A 20773-nucleotide genomic window follows, 5' to 3' on the forward strand; every position below is an offset into this window, starting at 1 on the left:
GATGAACGCGTCTTTTTCTCTGTCCATATCGTCAAAAGCAATCTGCTAGTATCCAGAACGAAGAGCCATAGAAGAGAAATAGCAGGAACCGTGGAGGCACTCAAGGGCGTCGTCTATACGTGGGAGCGGGTAGGTGTCCTTCTTAGTAATGTCGTTCAAATGACGGTAGTCTACACAGAAGCGCCACGTGCCATCCTTTTTCTTAACCAACACTACAGGTGACGCCACGCGACTCGAAGATGGCTCAATGATGTTTTTGTCTAGCAGTTTGTTCACTTCACTTTGAATTACTCGGCGTTCCGACGCAGAAACGCGATACGGTCATCGGTGAATAGGAGTAGCATCGCCAGTAAGAATCCGATGCTTGACCGCGAGCGTCTGGCCTAAAGGGCGATCGTTGAGGTCGAATATATCCCTGTAGGACCATAATGCTTGGCAAAGGTCTTCATCCTGCGCAGAAGACAGGTCCGTCGCAACCATTTTCTGTATCTTGGAATCGGCGGCCGAGGCCGGTACGATGGGCTTGCTAAGCTCGCAAGAAGCATCGGTCGATAAAGTTGCCACGTGATGGTCGCCGAGACAATCAACGTTGACAAGGTAAATACCTTGAGGTAGAATTTGCTTTGCCAATCCAAAGTTAAAGATAGGCATGAAAGTGCAGTTCGCAGTAATAGTAAGTATACTTTGAGGCAGGGAACTATACTGTATTGCAGTGTCGGGCAGAGGAGTGACGAGGTACTCGCTATCAGGAACTGGTGCGAAAGGCAACAGTTTAATGTAGACTAGTTTAATATTGACTTTGGCGGGAGGCGAATAAAGCCGGTGGGGCGTAAGCGGCTCTGCGGTGCATCAGAAGGTTCTGCGGGGATCCGCAACTCAAGGCGAAGGGTACTGGCAGAGCAGTCAATAAGAGCATAATGCGCGGAGAGAAAATCGATGCTGAGAATTAGGTCATGGGGCCAATGAGCAATCACGGTAAAGAGCACAGAGTGTGGCGACCGGCGATGCTGACACGTGCCATACACATTCCGATGACAGGCACAGTACCGTCGCGGAGAAAGCTGACAAACAGGCGGCCTCGAGCTCACGGCGAACAATACTGGTTACGTCGTCACAGGGGGTAGTCTGACGTGGTCGACCCTCACATGTCGACGTAGCAGCAGTGTTTGGTAGCCGCGTGATGTGATGTGCGATACGGCCGCTCTCAGCTTGTCCAAGGTGACGGAATTCTTTGCTGATGGCGTCGATAGTCGAGACGTGGCCGAAAACAAGCAAATTGACAGCATCGTCGGCGATGCCGTTTAGCACATGCGACACTTTATCTCCTTCAGACATAGTATCGTCCGCTTTGCGGCAGAGAGCCAAGACGTCGAGGCTGTATGAAACGTACCGCTCTGTAGATGTCTGAACACGAGACGCAAGAGCCTCTCTCGCGGCAGCCTTGCGCCCTATGGGGTCGGCGAACAGTTCCCTGAGCTTCTCTTTGAAGCTATCCCAACTCATTATCTCGTCTTCATGCGTTTGGTGCCACACGTGTGGGGTGCCACCGAGATAAAATATGACATTGGCGAGCATGATCGTTGGGTCCCACCTGTTATTAGCACTGGCGTGTTCGTAGAGCTTGATCCATTCGTCAACGTCCTCTCCCTCCAGGCCGGAGAACACACCAGGGTCGCGATGTTGGGCAACCGTGATGATTGGAGCAGTCGGACAAGGCGAAGCCGTTGCAGAGGCGGTCTCGCCACCGGGAGGCATGGTGATAAGCTCGATGTACCAACCACTCCGGAGTTCTGTGGTGAGGACGGGGATCGCCGACCTCCACCAGAATGTTACGTGTGGAAATACACAGATGAAAGAGGCTATATAAAGGTTATTTATGCTTGAGCCAGACCGGCAGGCCGACACTCGCTTGCGCCAAGGGCATAGACCCACTTCGTCGTCGTTCTTGTGGCGGCCGGTCCCTCGAGCATCGCTGGATGATATCGTAATAATATAAAAACATCTAACGCAGTTTCTTCCTTTTACTGTGTAAGATATTGTCACGTTGTAGTGACAGTTAAGAACCACACATTTGCTAAAACAGACGAACGAGAACTGTTTCCTTGGGAAAACCTCTAGCCCGTAAAATAAATAAGAAAGTAGAATGATAGAGGCAAGCTAAGTAAGCAACCGCCGAAATCAGCTGTGTGAATCAGAAGCGTTGGCTATTTATACGCAACTCGATAACTGAACGTTCAATCGTAATGGTTGGTGCTCGCGCACGTTCTACAATGAACACTATTCTCGTAGCGCACTCAACGTCATTTACGCAAGGTTCGGTGTCTACATAAGTATCAGACAGAACCATCGATAGCAGGAAACACCCTGATGCAAAACATGCGTCTTGCCCTGGGTGATAAAAACTAGGATTTGTAGGTAGTTAAATAAGGTCACCGGGAAGATAATTAAGCACGCGTGGCAATACATTCGCCTAGTAGTTTCATGATGAAAGGTCTATTTCCCACGTATGAAGGATATGCGTCTCAATGTTTGCACAGCCACCTGCCGATGAGGCAAAAATTATGGCACTGTCACTGTATTTGGCTGTATACTTAAGAAAGGTGCACACATAATGAATGTTGAATGCTACTATTGTGTACAAGCCATCAAACCAGCCTCCATCACGACTGGTGTAACGCGCAGTGGGCCACGGTTGGCTCTACCATAGTTACCAATATCAATTATGTGTATTGGTAGCGCTGTCGCGATATACTCCAACTACCAGGTAGTTGGAGAAGTATGGGACAGGCCTTTGCCCTGAAGTGGGCGTAACCAGGATGATGATGATGATGATGATGATGATGATGATGATGATGATGATGTCGCGATATGCCGCTGTTGGCCGTATGCGCATGACATTTCTTTTTTTTTTTCAACATGGCCCCGTGTCCAGACCAACACTCGTGGGTGCCAAATAAATAGTGATCCTCTGCCGTGACACCGGTCTGTCCGCCATAAGAACGGCCGGCTTCATGTAGCCTTCACCAGCGCATGGGGCCCTTTCTTTCGCCTTAAACGAACGCCTGTTGTGTGGCATCTTAGCTCTCGCTTCGGTTGATTTTTTTAGCGGTTTCCACACCACTGACCGCACTCCAACACGCGCGCAAATGAAAACCAAATTGCGTTATTTAGTCATTCCTTCTGTCTTGATTTTACACAACGTGCTGTGTACAACGACTATTGTGTTAAAGCTCCACGCATGTCTGGTTCCTATGACGAACACTCTAGGAATGTTGCTTTTCAAAAACGATTTGTTCACCTAAGTGCACTAAATAAAACAATCATGAAATAAAAAAAAATTCCTGGCTTTAGTTGTACGTAGATTGTCCAGTACATTACAATCATATTAGTGAAAAGCCTTGCAATATTGTGAATGGGTTCCTGCAATAACTATAATGTCAGATTTATTTGATTCCTCAACAAGTTTCTCATCGGAGGAGCTGCCGAACGTGGTTTATTGTATTTCCTGTTATTATACTCATTTCCTCATTTTACCTTGTGTTATATACCTTAAATCATCGTACAACTTATTGTTTGTCGAGAAGCTGGCAACACAGTAGCTTCCGACATTGCTATCTTCATCCACCTAATTACTATAAACCCTGCAATTTATTTCACACGATTACTTATAGCACCCACTGTTTTTACTATAGAGCTTTGCATCATTTTCTTTGCCCTCTATATGAAATAGACTACAGTAACATAACCAAATTTCTTACAATTCAGAAAAGTTCCGCCGATCTTACGCATATGACATTATGAAACCTTGCACTCTATTACAATTTCCCAAATAAAACTTGACTACGTGAAGAAATAATCTATCCATCTGGTTCCACGGATACGCCTCTCGCAATGACCCCCTGTAACGTGTACCGCGTCCTGGCGAATTATATCTAAGCGCGCTTCGGTTCTTCGTATTCCATCAAACAACTTTTGACGTCTTTGACAGCTCTCAAAATCCAGAAATTTGTTATGTATGATTCTAATTTCATTATTTCACCATTGAAAATTCGCCGCGAATAGACAACTAATCCGACGACCCACAAGCACTTCTTATGAGTTGTGAATGCGAAAGGTTTAATGTCCACTTAGACGCCGGTGAGTGGTCCTTCGAGTTATACACTACTCGCGAGCAAGCGAGCGCGTTAGGACTTTTGGCCAACGTCTCGTAGATAGCAGAAGTCCGGTGCACATCGATGCGTGACGTCAGGCTTTCTTTCCTGGCTGCCATTGAATCTTATTAGGAAGCTCCCTGTTAAGCCGCGGTGATTTTCAGATCATCTCTTCGTCACGCCGGAATGGGCGATGGAAATTTCAGTCCCGGTAGCATGATCTCCTGAAGCGTCAGTTCACAGGCCTGCTACGTAGCAGGCGCTGGCTTAGCCCAGTGGGTAAGACGCTCGACATCTCAGCGTGGGATAGTGCGTTCAAAACGCACTACCGCCAACAATTTTTCCTTTCGAAATTATTCTCTTTTTTATACATTAATTTCACAAAAGCGATTAACAGGACCAACTCATAACGCAGGTGAGAGCTTCCGTCGCCAAGGAATGGGCGGATGACAAAGGCTTCTGAAAGCGAGGGTGACGCAGCGTCGGGGCGTTGCCTTCTTCCTGACGCAATATCTGGCGTGCCAGCGCGGCAGCAGGTGCACCATTTCGCTCGCTCCGCCCTGTCGAGACGAGCACGTGACGGGGCGTGGAAGCCAAAGGGAATTTAGGTGCCGTTTCGCTGCAACAGGCACCGGCTTTTTCGCTCAATGGACCATTTGATGTAATCCGCCCATACGGCTTCGTATACAACTTTGCTGAGACACGCACCCATTGATAGAACTGGAAAGAAAAGAAAGAAATCTATATGACTTAAATTTTATTGTATAAATGAACATACATGTCGAAATATTTAATGTTTGGAAACAAATGATAATTTAGTTTCGTTTCTTTAGTTCAATAGATCCAACAGCTTAACTGAACATACATTGGCATGGGGTGGAATATTCTGACATTCCTTAGTATACAGTTGCTGTGACTTTGGAGCAACTTTCCTGAAGAAATCTTCGCATTGTTTAGTAGGCCCCACGTCGACAGAAGAATTTCTCACCCGCAGATTGAACCAAAATTCTGAAAATAAAATGGACACTAAAGTTATCAGAAAGCGTACAAACGTTGGTTCTTAATACGTGTAAGCGTAAGTTAACCAAAAAAAGCAGTAATGGACTAAGTGTTTCAAATGGCGATGGCAAAATTTTCTTATTTGTACTTACAGTTAGATTCTTTTTTCCTATCATAAATTTTTCTCTAATAAGATTGTGTTCAGCTCAGGAGATAATCTAAGGCCGACGCGGCACTTTCAGCGGTCCGTGGTTTAGTGGTCCAAGCGCTAAGGGAAGGGCGTCCGCAACTTTTTCACTACTGAAGCGCAGCGCCTACACGTTGTGCTCCTACTTTTGTTTTGCTTGTACCGCTACAATAACAAGCCACAGCTGCAGGAACTACTTGAAATGCAGCAGCATCTGCACTCAGAGGGGCTCCATGAAGTGGTTTCGTCGCCTTCGCCACGACGACCTTGGGCTCTTTCCCAGAGCACTCCACATCATCCACCGGCACAGGACGCTTCTCGGACACCTCAGTCATTTCAGTATCCTCGGCAGGATCAAGCTGGTCCCGAAAAGGTGGTGATTCGACCCACGTTGCACAAGGGCCCTTTTCACAGTTGATCACGGTAGCTGAGTCCGTAGCTGGCGATACTTGCACCTCCTAAACCCGGCGATCTTCAGCAGGCGCTTCGGCAGAGGCATCTACGGCCTCATTTACAGTCATGAGGTGGTTAACGATGGTGCCTTCATCTATTTGTCGACTACCTCGAAGCCTGTCAGCATACGCGCCAACGCATGCCTGTGTGTCATGACCGTAACGGTGGCAATGCGCACGTCGAGGTGTTTTATAGTGTCGTCTTAAGTGGCCTACCCTGTTGCATGGAAGAGACATCGGCGGTCGTCTGCGAATCCAACTTAAGCATTGATGCGCGAAGGTCGTCAGAAAGTTAACTCTATATCGCAATTCGTCATCTGCCAACTCTCCATGCCTTCGCAACGCCATATTTCTCTGGTTATGGACTGCACCGTGCCACACGGTTTCAATGCTTCCGCAGTGCGTTTCAGCTCTAAGTGAGGAGAAAGCAGAAGAAGTTGAATTTTTAGGTTCTGGCTTTCTGGATCCAAGACAAAACAATTCAGTCTTTTGACTAGGAGCTCACCTTTATAGAGGAGATTTGGTTGTAAAGCTTACTGGCGCAGGTGCAGACCTCCAAATGACTCATATGATAAAGGCCTGCTTGAAGAAGGTGCTTGGTCCCCACCACCGGGAGCAGGGCGTCCCGAAAAGTCGAGGCACAGTACGGCCGACCAGCAAGATCCGCGTGTAGAAACATGTAGCTGAGAACGGTGATTTCTTACGGCAAAGAAGGAAGGACGATGTTTTATTTACAGGTAAGGGTAGACCTTGCAAGATATCCTCGGCCTAAGGCCGATGCACTGTTTCCATAATAGCACATTCTGAACACGGCCATGCAGCACGCCGAATGTACTTCTACTTGTACATTTTGACCGTGTAAAGAATAAGGATCTGTCTGCGCTGGTGGTTACACTTGCACGTTGAGAGCCAAAGTGCGCTTTCACACTGTAACGTAAACTGGCGCCTCTCTAGAAGAGCAAAAGTGCTCATACCATCGGCAAGTACTCCATGAAGTGCTAGAACATAAAATTTTCTTCAGGAGATTTGTATCGGTAAAGAAATTAAGAAATATATAACGGTGACCTCGGACACTGGCATGGTTGTGACTGCTTATTGACACAGCTGTCTCGCGCTCTCAACACTTTTAAGCGCGCATATAGTGGATCTGATCAGTGCGAAATAGCTACATAAACATTCGTGAATGAGTGTTCGTTTAGGTAGCATAACAGCCGCGCTTCTGCCAGAATATTGACAGCCGAGAGAGACAGATTTTCGCGCAACTTTGATGAACAACCCGAAACTTCTTTCTCGCTTGAAAAAAGCTTATGCAATATTTCTAGGAAATTATTTAACGTATCCGCGTAAGAGGACGTGACAGGCCACAGGCCTGTATGTCATATCTTACAAAGTAAAACAAAATGGATACGCAGCCGTTCCGGCAGATGCTAGAATTTCAATCTGAGTCCGATTTCCAGGAAGGCGGTAGGGCGATTGTTGGTGCCTCGTCTTCACGGTACAATTACGAAATTTGGCCACGTCGACTCCAATAGCATTGTCGGTTATATCAGCATTGCCGGATTCAAGGAACGCACCATTAAATACCGTGAGAGAGAAAAGTACACTGCACAAGATCGACGTAAAACTGATAGTGTCGCGACGGAAAGCGCATCTGTCACGGCGTCCAAATTTATGTCGTTTTGATAGAACGTGCCACACGTCTAAAGCCACTATAGAATGTGTCTGTCTTTGCGATAAAGACATAGAGTTTCTGTCGCGACGCCAGGATTGCTGTCGAGATTCAAAGTTGCTGTTGCAACTTCAGAACCCTTGTCACTACAGAACGTTTCTATTGCAATTATCGAACACTTCGCAATCGTGACAGAATGTTTCTGTAGCGACATCAGATTTTCTGTCCTAACGTCATACATATCTGTCTCAACTGCAGAATCGTAGTTGGAACTAAAATCAGGAACTTCTGCCGTATGCTAGTAATTTCTGCAGTTGCGACAGAAATTTCTATTGTCTTTTTTTTACCTGGCATAGACACTCCCCGCGCATTTCCACCGTGGCTGTGCGTGAGATGGTCCGCATAATCTCGACGTGAGATGACATCATGGCCGCGCATGTTATGCCGTGTGTTCGAGTGAAATCACTTGAGGGCGAGCCTAGAATGCGACTCGTACTAGCGAGCGTAAGGGTCGAAAGTGGGGAGGAAGCACGCCGTCCTCCATCGCGCGCAAGGCACCGATGGTTGGCGGGCTTTGGGGGTTGGGTGGAGGCGTTCTACTCCTGCGGTGGCTACATGTGGCGTGGCTCAGCGCGGCTGCGCGGGCCCTATCTTGAACGGGATATGCGTTGAGGAGAGAGTCTAGGTCTGCCTAGAGGCTGATAGCTTCGTGTGCTCAATGTTCTCGCCGTTTAGTTGGCGTCCAAACGTGAGGCGTTAGGATGGTTGATTCGCTCGCTACTGCTGCCGACCTTCCTCACGTCAGCGTTTTGAAAGCGAGTATCCTTGGTAATAGCGTGAGATCTGTTCATGTTTGCCTGTGCTCATGTGATACCATGCCTAATAATTTTGTTAGTAAGTGAATGCTTACAAGTATACACGACAGATAGAATTACTATCCTTACCTCGTATAGGCGTCTAATTATATCTGTCGTAATCGATGCTTCGCCTTTCGGGCCCAGTCAAAAAGAAATGCTGCATATGTTTCATTTTAACTAAGATTTTTTATTAGGGACAAAAACATTTTTACGCAATATAACAGATAATAATTTCACCACATACGTCATTCTTTCTTAAAGGAAAATCTTAACTGTGAGAAAGCGCCAGAATGTTGTTATCGAGTAGCGAAATGTTGCAACTTAAAACGCTCGTGGTATAGAGAACAGAGTATTTGAAATATTAAACATTTTATTCGAAATCTATACAACGTCTTTCATGAAATATATTCACATATTGACGATAACGCTATGTAATGCCTCAGTATGTATGGCGTGTCCATCCTCCTGTATGAGCACCTCCAATTTCCCGGTTCGCTTCGCGTTACCACGTTATTGTCCATTTTTTTAGACCCTCCTCACGCACGCACGCACGCACGCACGTACAAATGAAATCATCGAACGTTTTCTGGCGAGTGAAGCGTCCTACCTCGCTCTTGATCAAAGCCCCATCAGAGTCCCCGTAGCAAGCTTAGGCTTAGAGCTCGAACGCATTACACATTAAGTGTATGGCAGTCACAGTATTGTCCGAGTCAAAGGTACCGATGCCTCTGAACGCGTGAATGGACGTGCCTTCTGTTAGTGCACTGAGACCCTTCGGAAACTTTAGCTGCTTGGAAGCATCGGAGATAGCGAGAATCAAATAGCCTCGCATTGCTTGAGAAGAACTCGCAGCGCCAGTCGTACCACAGGAACAATCTGGCGGCAAACTTTGTCACTTACGGAATGGTTTCGAGACTCGACAAAGTGTACAGGTTTCAGCACTACTAATGACAGTAGCGTATAGTATTAAGCTTTGTCAGATCACATGGAATCGGCCAACTAGCAAGGCGTGGAATGTTGAGGGAAAGTGCGAATGAACACAATATGTAGCCACAGGGGGTATAGTTAGTACAGCTGCACATGTCACCCAGCAAGTCACACTCGAGATTCGAGATCACAGCAGCTCAGCACGCTCAGGAAGAAGCAGTCTCATATAAGCAAACAGGTTTCCCACGACATAGCATTAAATCACGTCAAATCGCAAGTATATGTTGCCTTGAAAAACAAACATACGCGTGCGCCGAGATTAGCTGGTAAAAATGCAGTACACTTTGATGTCGTTCATGGCAGCATGACCTGGAATATACACGGCTGCTCTTTGGTTTGTTGGACTCGGAGTTTACCGCATGAGTAAAGGAATTCATTTACGGCTGCGCGAGAAAACTCACGCTCCCATCAGCACTGCCCTACCCTGCACCACGCTACTGCGACGTAGAAAGCCAGGGACCTGGTTCTCTGTAGTTGCTCACTGTCATAAGGCCTGTAATTCACTCGTTGAATAAGATTACGGCTAATGTGTTCCCTTGCAAACGAGCCGTTGCTGCGTCAAGCGAACTTTTTGGTTTTGTATCTCATACTGGAAGATTTCGCCTTAAAGCCACTGTTTGCACGTTTGCACATCGCAGACGCATGAAATCAAACATGACCGGCCGCTAGAGGTCACGCGCGGGAGCCCAGCAGACCCGGCGATCACCACCGGTTTGTAGCAGGGGACACGAAGGTGCGCACAGCAGGGCCAGCACCACGTGACCGGAACATATAGCCGAGCCAATTACGAGACGGAAAACGCGTCACAAGCTCTGCTGGCCGGCGCCTTATCACAAGTATTCCGCCCCTGGTTTCAGTCAGTAGAACACGTGCCATGTCCAGCAGCAGCACGCGATATCTTAAACTTGCAGCAGCACACGCGATATCGATAACTTGAACGCGCCATCCAGTAGTGGAGTTGGTGATCCTATGACCAGAGTCTTTGAATACAGCGCTCCGACGCGCCTTAGCGGGCCGCTTGGTTGTCTGACCGGCCGCTAGGGGGAGAAGGAGGGTGCAAACTCCCGTCGGAGCTCGGTCAGGTGAGCACGTACGCCACGGGGTCCGGCTTGGGCTCGAAGTCCCTCGAGCGGTCGCTGCGGCAGGTGCCGGGCCCCGCCCACCACGCACCGATGTCCGGGTACACCTTTGGCAATGGCGGCGCGTGCAGCATGGCGCACAGGCGGCACCAGAAGTAGGTGTTGATGAACTCGCCGGAGCCCTTCCAGCGTAGGTACTCGTTGTACAGAGTCTCGTTGCGGTCCAGCAGGTGCAGGTATTCGGCCAGCGCTTTCGCCGATGGGAAGTACTCCACGTGGATGAATGAGTGATCAGGCGAAGCGCGTAAGTAGTCCAGAGGCCGGCCACCCATCACAATTGGTACCACGTCACGCCCCAATCCGTTGACGAAGAACTTCTCGGTGATGTAGTCCTTGCAGTTGGAGTTCTCGAAGGCCAGGTAGAACTTGTAGTCGCGGTCCAGCAGCTCGAAGCAGTGGCCGGCCTTCGCACGGGGGCACTTGAGCGAGCCGCACGCGCCGTAGATGTCGACGTCGATGTAGGCGGACAGCTCGCGCGCGAACTGCAGCCGCTCGTTGTGCGCCGCGCAGTTGGAGACGAACCAGGCGACCTTCTTGGTCTTGTTGCGCGCTGCAGATGCCGGGGGACGCGCCGCCGTGCCGCCGTCGTCGTCATAGCGCACGAACTTTTCGTACGGCGCTACTATGTCCGAGTCGTGCCTGTACGTGGCCGTCCAGTTGAAGATGTTCCTTAAGTTGGCGAAAGACTGCGTGTGGTAGGGAGACTCGAGCAGGTACAGGATCCACACCTGGTGCCAGGGGCGCCGGTACTTGGGGGCCACGAAGTAGTCCTTGAAGAGGACCGCGTCCGCGTCGGGCGCCTCCTCTTGCGACGTGACGATCTCGCACGTATCCACGGGACACTTGTCGCGCAGGAACACCGCCCGTCCCCTAGGCAGGTCTCCCCAGCCGCCGAGTCCATGCATAAGCAGGATCCTCTTGATCCGCGTACTGTTTCGCTTGTAGTCCTCGGGCACGAACATCAGCTGCTGCTCGATGCGGTCGTGGGAGTCCTCGTGCGGCCACAGGCTGCCCGTGTCGCCGGGCTGCGGTCGCCGCCGACCACCGCGCATGTACCATGGACGATCGGGGGAGCCGCCGGCTTGTCCCTGCGACGCCGCCTTGCCTCGAGCGGCGTTGATGCTGGCTGCCAGTTGCGCGCCCGGTACTTGCCCAGGGAGCGGCTGCAGGTCCGCGGCACGCTGCCCTCCGATAGCTTTGACATCGCGCGGCGCAACGTCGGGCAATCCGGGCGCCTGCTGCTGCTCCCGGAATCCGATCAGCAGCACGGTGCAGAAGCTGAAGCCGGTGGCCCAGGTGAGTAGCCGCCGGAGCCATAGTTTCTTGGCCGGGAACATGCTGCGCCATGGCAGGCCCCAACACTGCCACTGCGTTGTCAACGGCGGCTGGTGGCAATGCTGGTGCTGACGCTTGTTCAGCACTTCTGCTTAACGATCCCCCTCGTGTCATTTCTTTCGTTTAGGCGAAAACTAACTTTTGAATACGCACAATGTGTACCACTTCATATTCGTCCTCCCTGCACTAGCCGGTGATGTAAAGTTCGCGTCTTATGCGTATAACGCCTCCAACACATGTTCAGGACCAAACGGGGTTCACAGCACACATACAGCGCCTGAAAGCGCACAAGTCGGCTCATTGATGTGCGACACCCGCTCGATATGCGAGCGCGGAAAGGTCTCGTCGTATCCGAGACTAGCGGCGACGCGCACGCGTCACGGGAGACTTTTGGCAGACAAGGGCGTTTCTGCGCGTGGCTAGCGTGTGTGTGTGTGTGTGTGTACACAAACGCACGCACAACAAAGGCAGCGGACAATGAGAGGCGGAGGGCTGCGCTGAGTATGCGGTCAGGTGCGGCGACCAGATGCGACGCAACATAAGCGGTGCGTGCAGACGCATCACTCCGCTTCCGTGCACGCGTCTGGCCACTGACTCATTTAAAGGATGACTGATATTACAGAAGCGAAATGGAGACGAAGTGATGTTGTTCCACTCGGGGAAGTAAGGACGATGTTGTATTTACAGGTAAGGGTAGACCTTGCAAGATATCCTCGGCCTAAGGCCGATGCGCTGTTTCCATAAGAGCACATTCTGAACACGGCCATGCACCACGCCGAATGTACTTCTACTTGTACATTTTGACCGTGTAAAGAATAAGGATCTGTCTGCGCTGGTGGTTGCACTTGCAATTCCGCTTTCACACTGTCACGTAAACTTGCGCCTCTCTACAAGAGCAAAAGTGCTCATACCATCGGCAAGTACTCCATGAAGTGCTAGAACATAAACTTTTCATCAGGAGATTTGTATCGGTAAAGAAATTGAGAAATATATAACGGTGACCTCGGACATGGCATGGTTGTGACTGCTTATTGAGAAAGCTGTCTCGCGCTCTCTGCACTTTTAAGCGCGCATATAGTCGATCTGATCAGCGCGAAATAGCTACATAAACATTCGTGAATAAGTGTTCGTTTAGGTAGCATAACAGCCGTGCTTGTGCCAGAATATTGACAGCCGAGAGAGACAGATTTTCACGCAACTTTGATGAACAACCCGAAACTTCTTTCTCGCTTGAGAAAAGCTTATGCAATATTTCTGGGAAATTATTTAACGTATCCGCGTAAGAGGACGTGACAGGCCACAGGCCAGCATGTCATATCTTACACAATAAAAAAAATAGTTACGCAGCCGTTCCGGCAGATGCTAGAATTTCAATCTGAGTCCGATTTCCAGGAAAGCGGTAGGGCGATTGTTGGTGCCTCGTCTTCACGGAAAAATTACGAAATTTGGCCACGTCGACTCCAATAGCACTGTCGGTTCTATCAGCATTGCCGGATTCAAGGAACGCACCATTAAATACCGTGGGAGAGAAAAGTACAATGCACACCACCGACGTAAAACTGATAGTGTCGTGACGGAAAGCGCTTCTGTCACGGCGTCCAAATTTATGTCGTTTAGATAGAAAGTGCCACACGTCTAAAGCCACTATAGAATGTATCTGTCTTCGCGATAGAGACATAGAGTTTTTGTCACGACTCCAGGATTGCTGTCGAGACAGAAAGTTGCTGTTGCAACTTCAGAACCCTTGTCGCTACAGAACGTTTCTGTTGCGACTATCCAACACTTCGCCATCGTGCCAGAATGTTTCTGTAGCGACATCAGATTTTCTGTCCTAACGTCATAAATATCTGTCTCACCTACAGAAGCGTAGTTGGAACTAAAATCAGGAACTTCTACCGTATGCTGGTAATTTCTGCAGTTGCGACAGAAATTTCTATTGTCTTTTTTACCTGGCATGGACACTTCCCGCGCATTTCCACCGTCGCCGTTGGTGAGATGGTCCGCATAAATTCCACGTGAGATGACATCATGGCCGCGCGCGGTATGCCGTGTATTCGAGTGAAATCGCTTGAGGGCGAGCCTAGAATGCGACTAGTACTAGCGAGCGTAAGGGTCGAAAGCGGGGAGGAAGCACGCCGTCCTCCATCGCGCGCAAGGCACCGATGGTTGGCGGGCTTTGGGGGTGGGGTGGGGGCGTTCTACTCCTGCGGTGGCTACATGTGGCGTGGCTCAGCGCGGCTGCGCGGGCCCTATCTTGAACGGGATATGCGTTGAGGAGAGAGTCTAGGTCTGCCTAGGGGCTGATAGCTTCGTGTGCTCAATGTTCTCGCCGTGTAGATGGCGTCCAAACGAGAGGCGTTAGGAAGGTTGATTCGCTCGCTACTGCTGCCGACCTTCCTCACGTCAGCGTTTTGAAAGCGAGTATCCTTGGTAATAGCGGGAGATCTGTTCGTGTTTGCCTGTGCTCATGTGATACCATGCCTAATAATTTTGTTAGTAAGTGAATACACGGCATATACAATTACTATCCCTACCTCGTATAGCTGTCTAATTATTTCTATCGTAATCGATACTTCACCTTTCGGGCCCAGTCAAAAAGAAATGCTGCATATGTTTCATTTTAACTAAGATTTTTGTTTTAGGGACAAAAATATCTTTACGCAATATAACAGATAATAATTTCACCACATACGTCATTCTTTCTTAAAGGAAAATCTTAACTGTGAGAAAGTGCCAGAATGTTGTTATCGAGTAGCGAAATGTTGCAACTTAAGAAGCTCGTGGTATAGAGAACAGAGTATTTGAAATATTAAACATTTTATTCGAAATCTATACAACGTCTTTCATGGAACTAAGGTAAACTGAGTTTAGTTAATCGACGCACATCTGCTACGCTGCTCTAAAGCATGCTGTTAAGATCGACCTATGTTTTCCAAGAAGCCATCGACTATCACATCTGACGACGGGGAGACGCCCCGCTGGTAACACGCAGCCGTAGCGGTTGATGTTCACGCCTCATCATTCACTTCTTTTCAAGAAAGAAACGCCATCCTCCTGGCAATCGCAAAGTGGTCACTTACCTGTGAAAAGACCGTCGCCGACAACTCCATGGGGACATTGTTGACTACTGGCGCACTACGTACACGAGGAGCTCGTTGAAGACATGAGCACCCCGAGCAGCACGCTAACGACCTGTGGGGGGGGGGGGGAGGGGTGTGACAGAGGTGATGAACGATTCGTTGTTTGTGAATGGTCAGTGGATTCCCTCCACGAGTGAAATATGGGTTATTTCAGGCCATCCTGGCCCGCGTATTTAATCAGAACCGCTCGAGACAAGAGTCACAACCATGTACACATGACGTGAATACAATCTTTACTACTTTTTTTAATCATCACGATGCCCGGCTTCGTCGTCATTCCCTGATTATTTCGGTGAATACACACCTCCCCAGGACGAGATTTTATCAGGGCACTTTTCTAGGGCAATGAAGACGGATAGTAACAACGAACAAAGGGTAACAAAGGGACACTTGGTCCAGCACCTAAATGACAGCACAGTGACTTTAACCAATTTCATGCACGCATCTATATTGCTATTAAGCCTTGAGAATGGTACAGCGAAGTGCAGGTACGAAAACTAAACATTAAACAGGCAATTCACGACTAGTTCTGGACGCGGAAATTCAACAATTGTGAAATAGACATGAACAAATGCCACCACCACCATCCTCACGAACAATACATTCGCATCACAGGTACTTAACATCGACATCATATCGTTGCTTGACGTCCACAACATTGAAGTGCATCTATATCTCATGTAAGTGGGGCCATTTAAAGGGAGTCACCTAAGAACTCTTTGAAAGGAAAGCTGATCTGTAGGACACGTCATATTGTACACACGAGGGCCATGGGCATTATCAGTGCGTGTCTTATCACTTTTAAGGAAGCCGCAGTCTACCACGGAGTTTCACCACAGTGTCACCAGTTTATGAATTTCATTAGTAGGCAGAGATGTGCTACGATCTAGCGCTCGGTTTTTGACACGGGTTCTCATATGGAAAGGGCGACATATACAGATTTACGAGGGTCCCTGACCGCCCATGTCCACTCCACTGCATTGGTGAAATTGGCGAGCATCCGCACTGCTGTGGGAGGCGACGACTGCCACTGCCGGGTACCTCTCTGTAAAAGAGGCAAAAGTTCGCTCCATGTCTGATACTAGAGAACTACGGGAGTTCTAGGCATATGGAAGGCCACCCAACTATTTTGAATTTGGCGACTTAGGACACCAAGACTCATTTTTGAAGAGTCTTGGTGTTTCGTGTCTTCGACTTTACGCAGAAAGCACAGAGGTCTAAGTGATCCTCTCTCAAGCAACGCACTCTGGCAAACCGGCCGCTTCTTCAGGGACTACTTGTACCTGTCTGGTAAACCAGTGCCTACACAACGATTGGCATCAAGCCACCCATCTCCTGCAGCCGAGCCAGATGCCGCAGCCGCCTTCTCCCTCTCCGCCTGGCAAAGGGACAGGGAGGGAAAAACTGTACCAACACGACCTGTATGGATATCCCAATGAAACTGCTGCCTCTTTAAAAAGGGCACATCAGAAGCGAACCTCAGGATGAATACTAGCCTGAACGAGCCACATGTTACTGTCGGAAAAGAGATCCACTGCGCCTGCTTTACCTGGTTACCACTTCTACACACAGCCATCGATTGCTCGTTTTGACACTAATCGCAATGGCACTGCTCCATACTCGTATTGGGGGTGCTACCTACAATGCAGTGGCGCACCTCGTACCTCTGCAATAGAGCGAAGTGGTTGCAGCTGTGCGAGTCCCGACCAGTGGGCGCAGGCTTGTGGTGACATCAGCTAACACAGGGTGTCCAAACTAACATGAACCAAGATTGAAAAATATGAAAATGCCACGAAGGCGGACAGAACGAAGTTAATCTTCTTTGCCGTATCATGACCACACTCAAATTATTTTTTGCAAACCACGTATTACGCAGGCTTAATGTATTAGTCATCTTCTCATTATTATATATATGAAAACGCTCAAAGAAACAAATCTAGAGCGACCCGAAAAACTTCCGGTACAGCTTTCTGTTGCTCGAAACGTACTACATAAAAGTTTTGCCGAGCGTGAAAGAAGCCTGCGAATAAACGCAAAGTGCCTCGAGCGGCAAGTCACGCGGTAATTTTGTCAATGTCTCACTGTCATACTTTGTCCTGATAAGCACGATGTCGCGGGATCTAATTCCGGCTACGGCGGCAGCATTTCGAGGGCGGCGATATGCACTCAACCCCCATGTACCGTGCACTGAGTGCATGTTAAGTGCACGTTAAGCACCCCCACTACGGTGTGCTTCTTAAACACATGCTGGTGTAGGCTTGTAAACGTTACGAATTAAATTCTTTATTTGGTGATAGCAATCATTTTCATCTCTTCAAGTGAGAATGGTTGAGTGTTTTGCTACATTTCCTAAGGTTCGTACGTGTCTTTAAATGCGGAAACTTTTCTATACCTACCCAACAAGGCAATCCATGCGCCCGTCGTCCGTCATGTAAGCCGAGATATGTGGCGCAGCCGTAAGCGAATTTACCTTGGTGCTTACTCTCGCTTCAACGAGAACCAAGTGGCAAGGACACGCCCCTAGCTACCGACAGAAACCGGCCTATGCCACAAGTGTAGTGTCACATCAATTTGATTACATTAGAGCTGTCACAATAGAGGCGCGCACATCCGTGGAGGCGGAGGAGGCTGCCATAACGCTGGCCATCTCAACCACCGCTGCCGAGGCTATTCTTAGCGGCTCCAAAACTGCAATCCCCAAGCGCTCGAAAGGCCGAGTTCGTGAATCGCCACGGAAAAGTCTCAATCATACCACCCCCCTTAGACCAATTAAGCTCATCCGGGTGCCCGCGTATGCAGGCCATCCAGGCAGTGAGACGGCCCATTATATCGCTTGAGTGGAGGTCAAGAAGCCACGCCGGCCGACGACCTGGATAACACCAGAGACCAATTGGTAGAATATTATGGGATCACCCTCCACTACAGCGAAGTGCGGTTGAGACGTCATCCCCCACATAAAACCTTAATGAAATTCCAACAAACTACTTGGCGCCAGCTTCGGGCACAAGCAGTCCTTTCTCCAGCTTCTCTCGCCCTGGTTCATCCAGGGCTATATCAACAGGAATATACGCTCTGCGGTGCGCCTAGAGCCAACTTCCATCACATAATGTTCTTGTGCCCTGAGCTCCAGCCACCCTCTGAGTGGCTACTCACTGACTTCGAGGGATAGGGGACCGCGGCGTCTAGCTGCAACCCAGCCGACCAAACGCGGCTGGTGGACTGGGCTATGAGAGTCGCCGACGGCCACAAACTCCCGGACACCCTACGCGCTCCTGAGCCCCCTCACAAGTAATGCTGTAAAAAGGCTCAACGAATAAATGTTTGCCACCACCACCACCACCACCACCAGAACACAGTGCACGCGAAGCTATCAGCACTCGGCGCACTCTGGCCCCATCGCAGCTCGCTTTCAAGATACGCCCTCGCGGCCGCGCCGTACACAGCTGCCGCCTGAGTACCGTTGATAATGGTTCGACGCGAATTGACCAGACGCTAAAGAGCGATAACGGCTTACAATAATCTGAACGTAACCAGCGCACCTGGCGCCGCCACCTGCAGTATTTGGCATGTGTCAGTCCACGTAGCGGCAGCACTTTCAGGTCGGATCAAGTTTCAAAACATTGATAATGACACCCGGCTTCGTGGAGATGAGCAAGTGGCACTGTGCTCACGCATACTAAGAGAACTCCCATAGGAGTTTCTGAGGAAAATTTTTGTTTATTTGCGCTTCTACTTTGCCATTGTACTAATCATGAAGCTCCGCTTCTTAATGTATTGAGTAAACCGCGAAGGTTAGCTTAAGAAACATCCATAATTTTTGTGTGGTATTTTTTGTGTTAAAAATTGACGCGTTTTAATAAGTGATGATGTTGATAAACACCACGAACAATAATGTTTGCCTCATCATAAAAACATTTTCTCCATTGCAGTTTAATAAGGGTTGTTCGCGTTAGTACCATTGAGTCCTATGCTCTGTCATTCACAAATGATGCAAGAGAAATACATTATAATGTAGAGGAGATCCTGCCACTCATAACTCGAGAACGCAACTAGGACCGATAGTCATGTGGTCGCGAAATATAAGGTAGTCACCAAGTTCCGTGTAGAAGAAACAAAAATCACTTCCTCACAATAACTGCTGAAGCAATAACAAAAGAAGGCGTTCCAGTATGTCACAAGTTGATAATGTTTTACTTCCGTGCGATAGCACACCTGTACCTTTTGAAGCCATGCAATCAGTGTGCCGCTGGATGGACAGTCTATGTATTTTGTAGCTTAAAAATGCTTGAGTTTCTATGATAGATCCAATGCGAAAAACTGGATGCTGTCTTCCACGTTTCAGTAAGTTCACCCAGATCTTTTGACAAAACAAAACTTACAGACTTACAGCTTACAGGCTTCTACAGAAGAAGCCAGCGGGGACACTTCGAGAATGTCTGACGTATGAGCATGAACGGTAAGGTTATAGCACTGGAGCACGTCTGAAGAGGATTAACAATTCACATACTAGAGCGCACTAAATAATTTTCTCATTATAAAGTTTTGTGCACTTATTAGAGACGCGGAATCTATTCCGATACAGCAAAAAGCACATGCGTTGAGTAGGAGCCCTGAAATTAGCACCAATTACGGGAAATGCGTTCATTTAAGGAGTGAAGAGGACGTTTTCGTGTTTCATTCAATTTTGCAGGGCGTCGTTGAATTAAGTCGCTGAGGAAAAATAGCAATTCGAAAGGATAGGCATTCTAGTGCAATCACAGGATATCATACCTCGATGGTGACATCACAACAAAATTTACACTCACGAGCTTCAATTTCACAAATGGGGCATTGTGCATCATTTCAAAATATCAGAACCTAGTAGGATAACAGCAAATGTACAAGGCTATAGAAAACTGTATTTATAGACTATAATCCTAAATTGCGACGATTAACGTGGGATTACTGATGAAAAATAAACGATTAGGAGCACATCAGATAAGAAGGGAAAGCGTTTGTAGCAATTACATTTACAGTAAGTCATAAGAACAACAAATTATGTTAATAACGTAGGCGTAAATATATTGAACCACCACAGAGATGCTTAACAATAAAACGACGGCAAGGGAAACCAGCGTGAATTATTCAGCTTCAGTAAAACGTTCTTAAGTATACTACATATCTACATGTGCTCTGAAGCTTAGCCAGCAAGCATAATTTGTTCAATAAATAATCATAATTTCCTGGGAAGGCCATTTATTTAACGAACCACGTACCCAGGAGGATGATGCAACAAATTTCAGTTATGGAGTTGAGAAGGTGCTAAGTACAACGTAATGAACTGATATATCTTACCGTTTTAATGCTAGTTTGATTACCAAGAGGTCCGCTCGTTGTAGTTTGTTGTAGATATCGCAGTGCCGAACAGCGTAGTTAGTAACAAGGCTACATGCAGATGAACACCTGCCACAATGTTCCTTTACAACTCCACTGACTGCCCGTGCGAGTAATTCAATCCTGAATTTTCAACTTATCTGAGAACGGAAGGACCCGGGGCCGCTTTTAAGTCTCTCGGTAGAAGCGCCGCTGTGGTGTGTAGTTGTAGTGTAGGTCTACCTTCTTTTTCTGGCGGTGTTTATTGCTAGAGACGTAGCTCTTCGTTTCTTTCAGTAAATGCTAATGCAATTCTTGGGCTTTTCAAACCATGCGAAAAAAAGGAAAAGAAAAATCGCTCGAACAAGTGTCATAGTTTGAACATCACTCACATCTTAGGCGGGAGCAAGGTGACAGATTAGATTTAAGTAGATGATCAAGCATCGTGCGTGCGCCTCGTAGCCTCCCAGGATTCTGGGAATGACGCACGTAGGCGGCGCGAAAA

General features: G+C 48.3%; 1 protein-coding gene and 1 long non-coding RNA gene across 2 annotated transcripts; both read right to left on the reverse strand.

Annotated features, from left to right (window-relative positions):
- Positions 1-4902: 4902 nt before the first annotated feature.
- LOC142586862 (uncharacterized) lies at positions 4903-20371 on the reverse strand. Its single transcript, XR_012829261.1, has 3 exons — positions 20251-20371; positions 14857-14968; positions 4903-5159 (listed from the first exon to the last, which is right to left on the reverse strand). It is a non-coding gene; the product is annotated as an uncharacterized LOC142586862 (long non-coding RNA).
- On the reverse strand, positions 10279-11778 carry LOC142586861 (glycoprotein 3-alpha-L-fucosyltransferase A-like). Its single transcript, XM_075697735.1, has one exon. It carries the CDS (start codon positions 11776-11778, stop codon positions 10381-10383), a length of 1398 nt encoding a protein of 465 aa, XP_075553850.1. The 3' UTR covers positions 10279-10380.
- Positions 20372-20773: the final 402 nt, after the last annotated feature.

Source organism: Dermacentor variabilis, chromosome 7, assembly GCF_050947875.1.
Source record: "Dermacentor variabilis isolate Ectoservices chromosome 7, ASM5094787v1, whole genome shotgun sequence".
NCBI lineage: Eukaryota > Metazoa > Arthropoda > Arachnida > Ixodida > Ixodidae > Dermacentor > Dermacentor variabilis.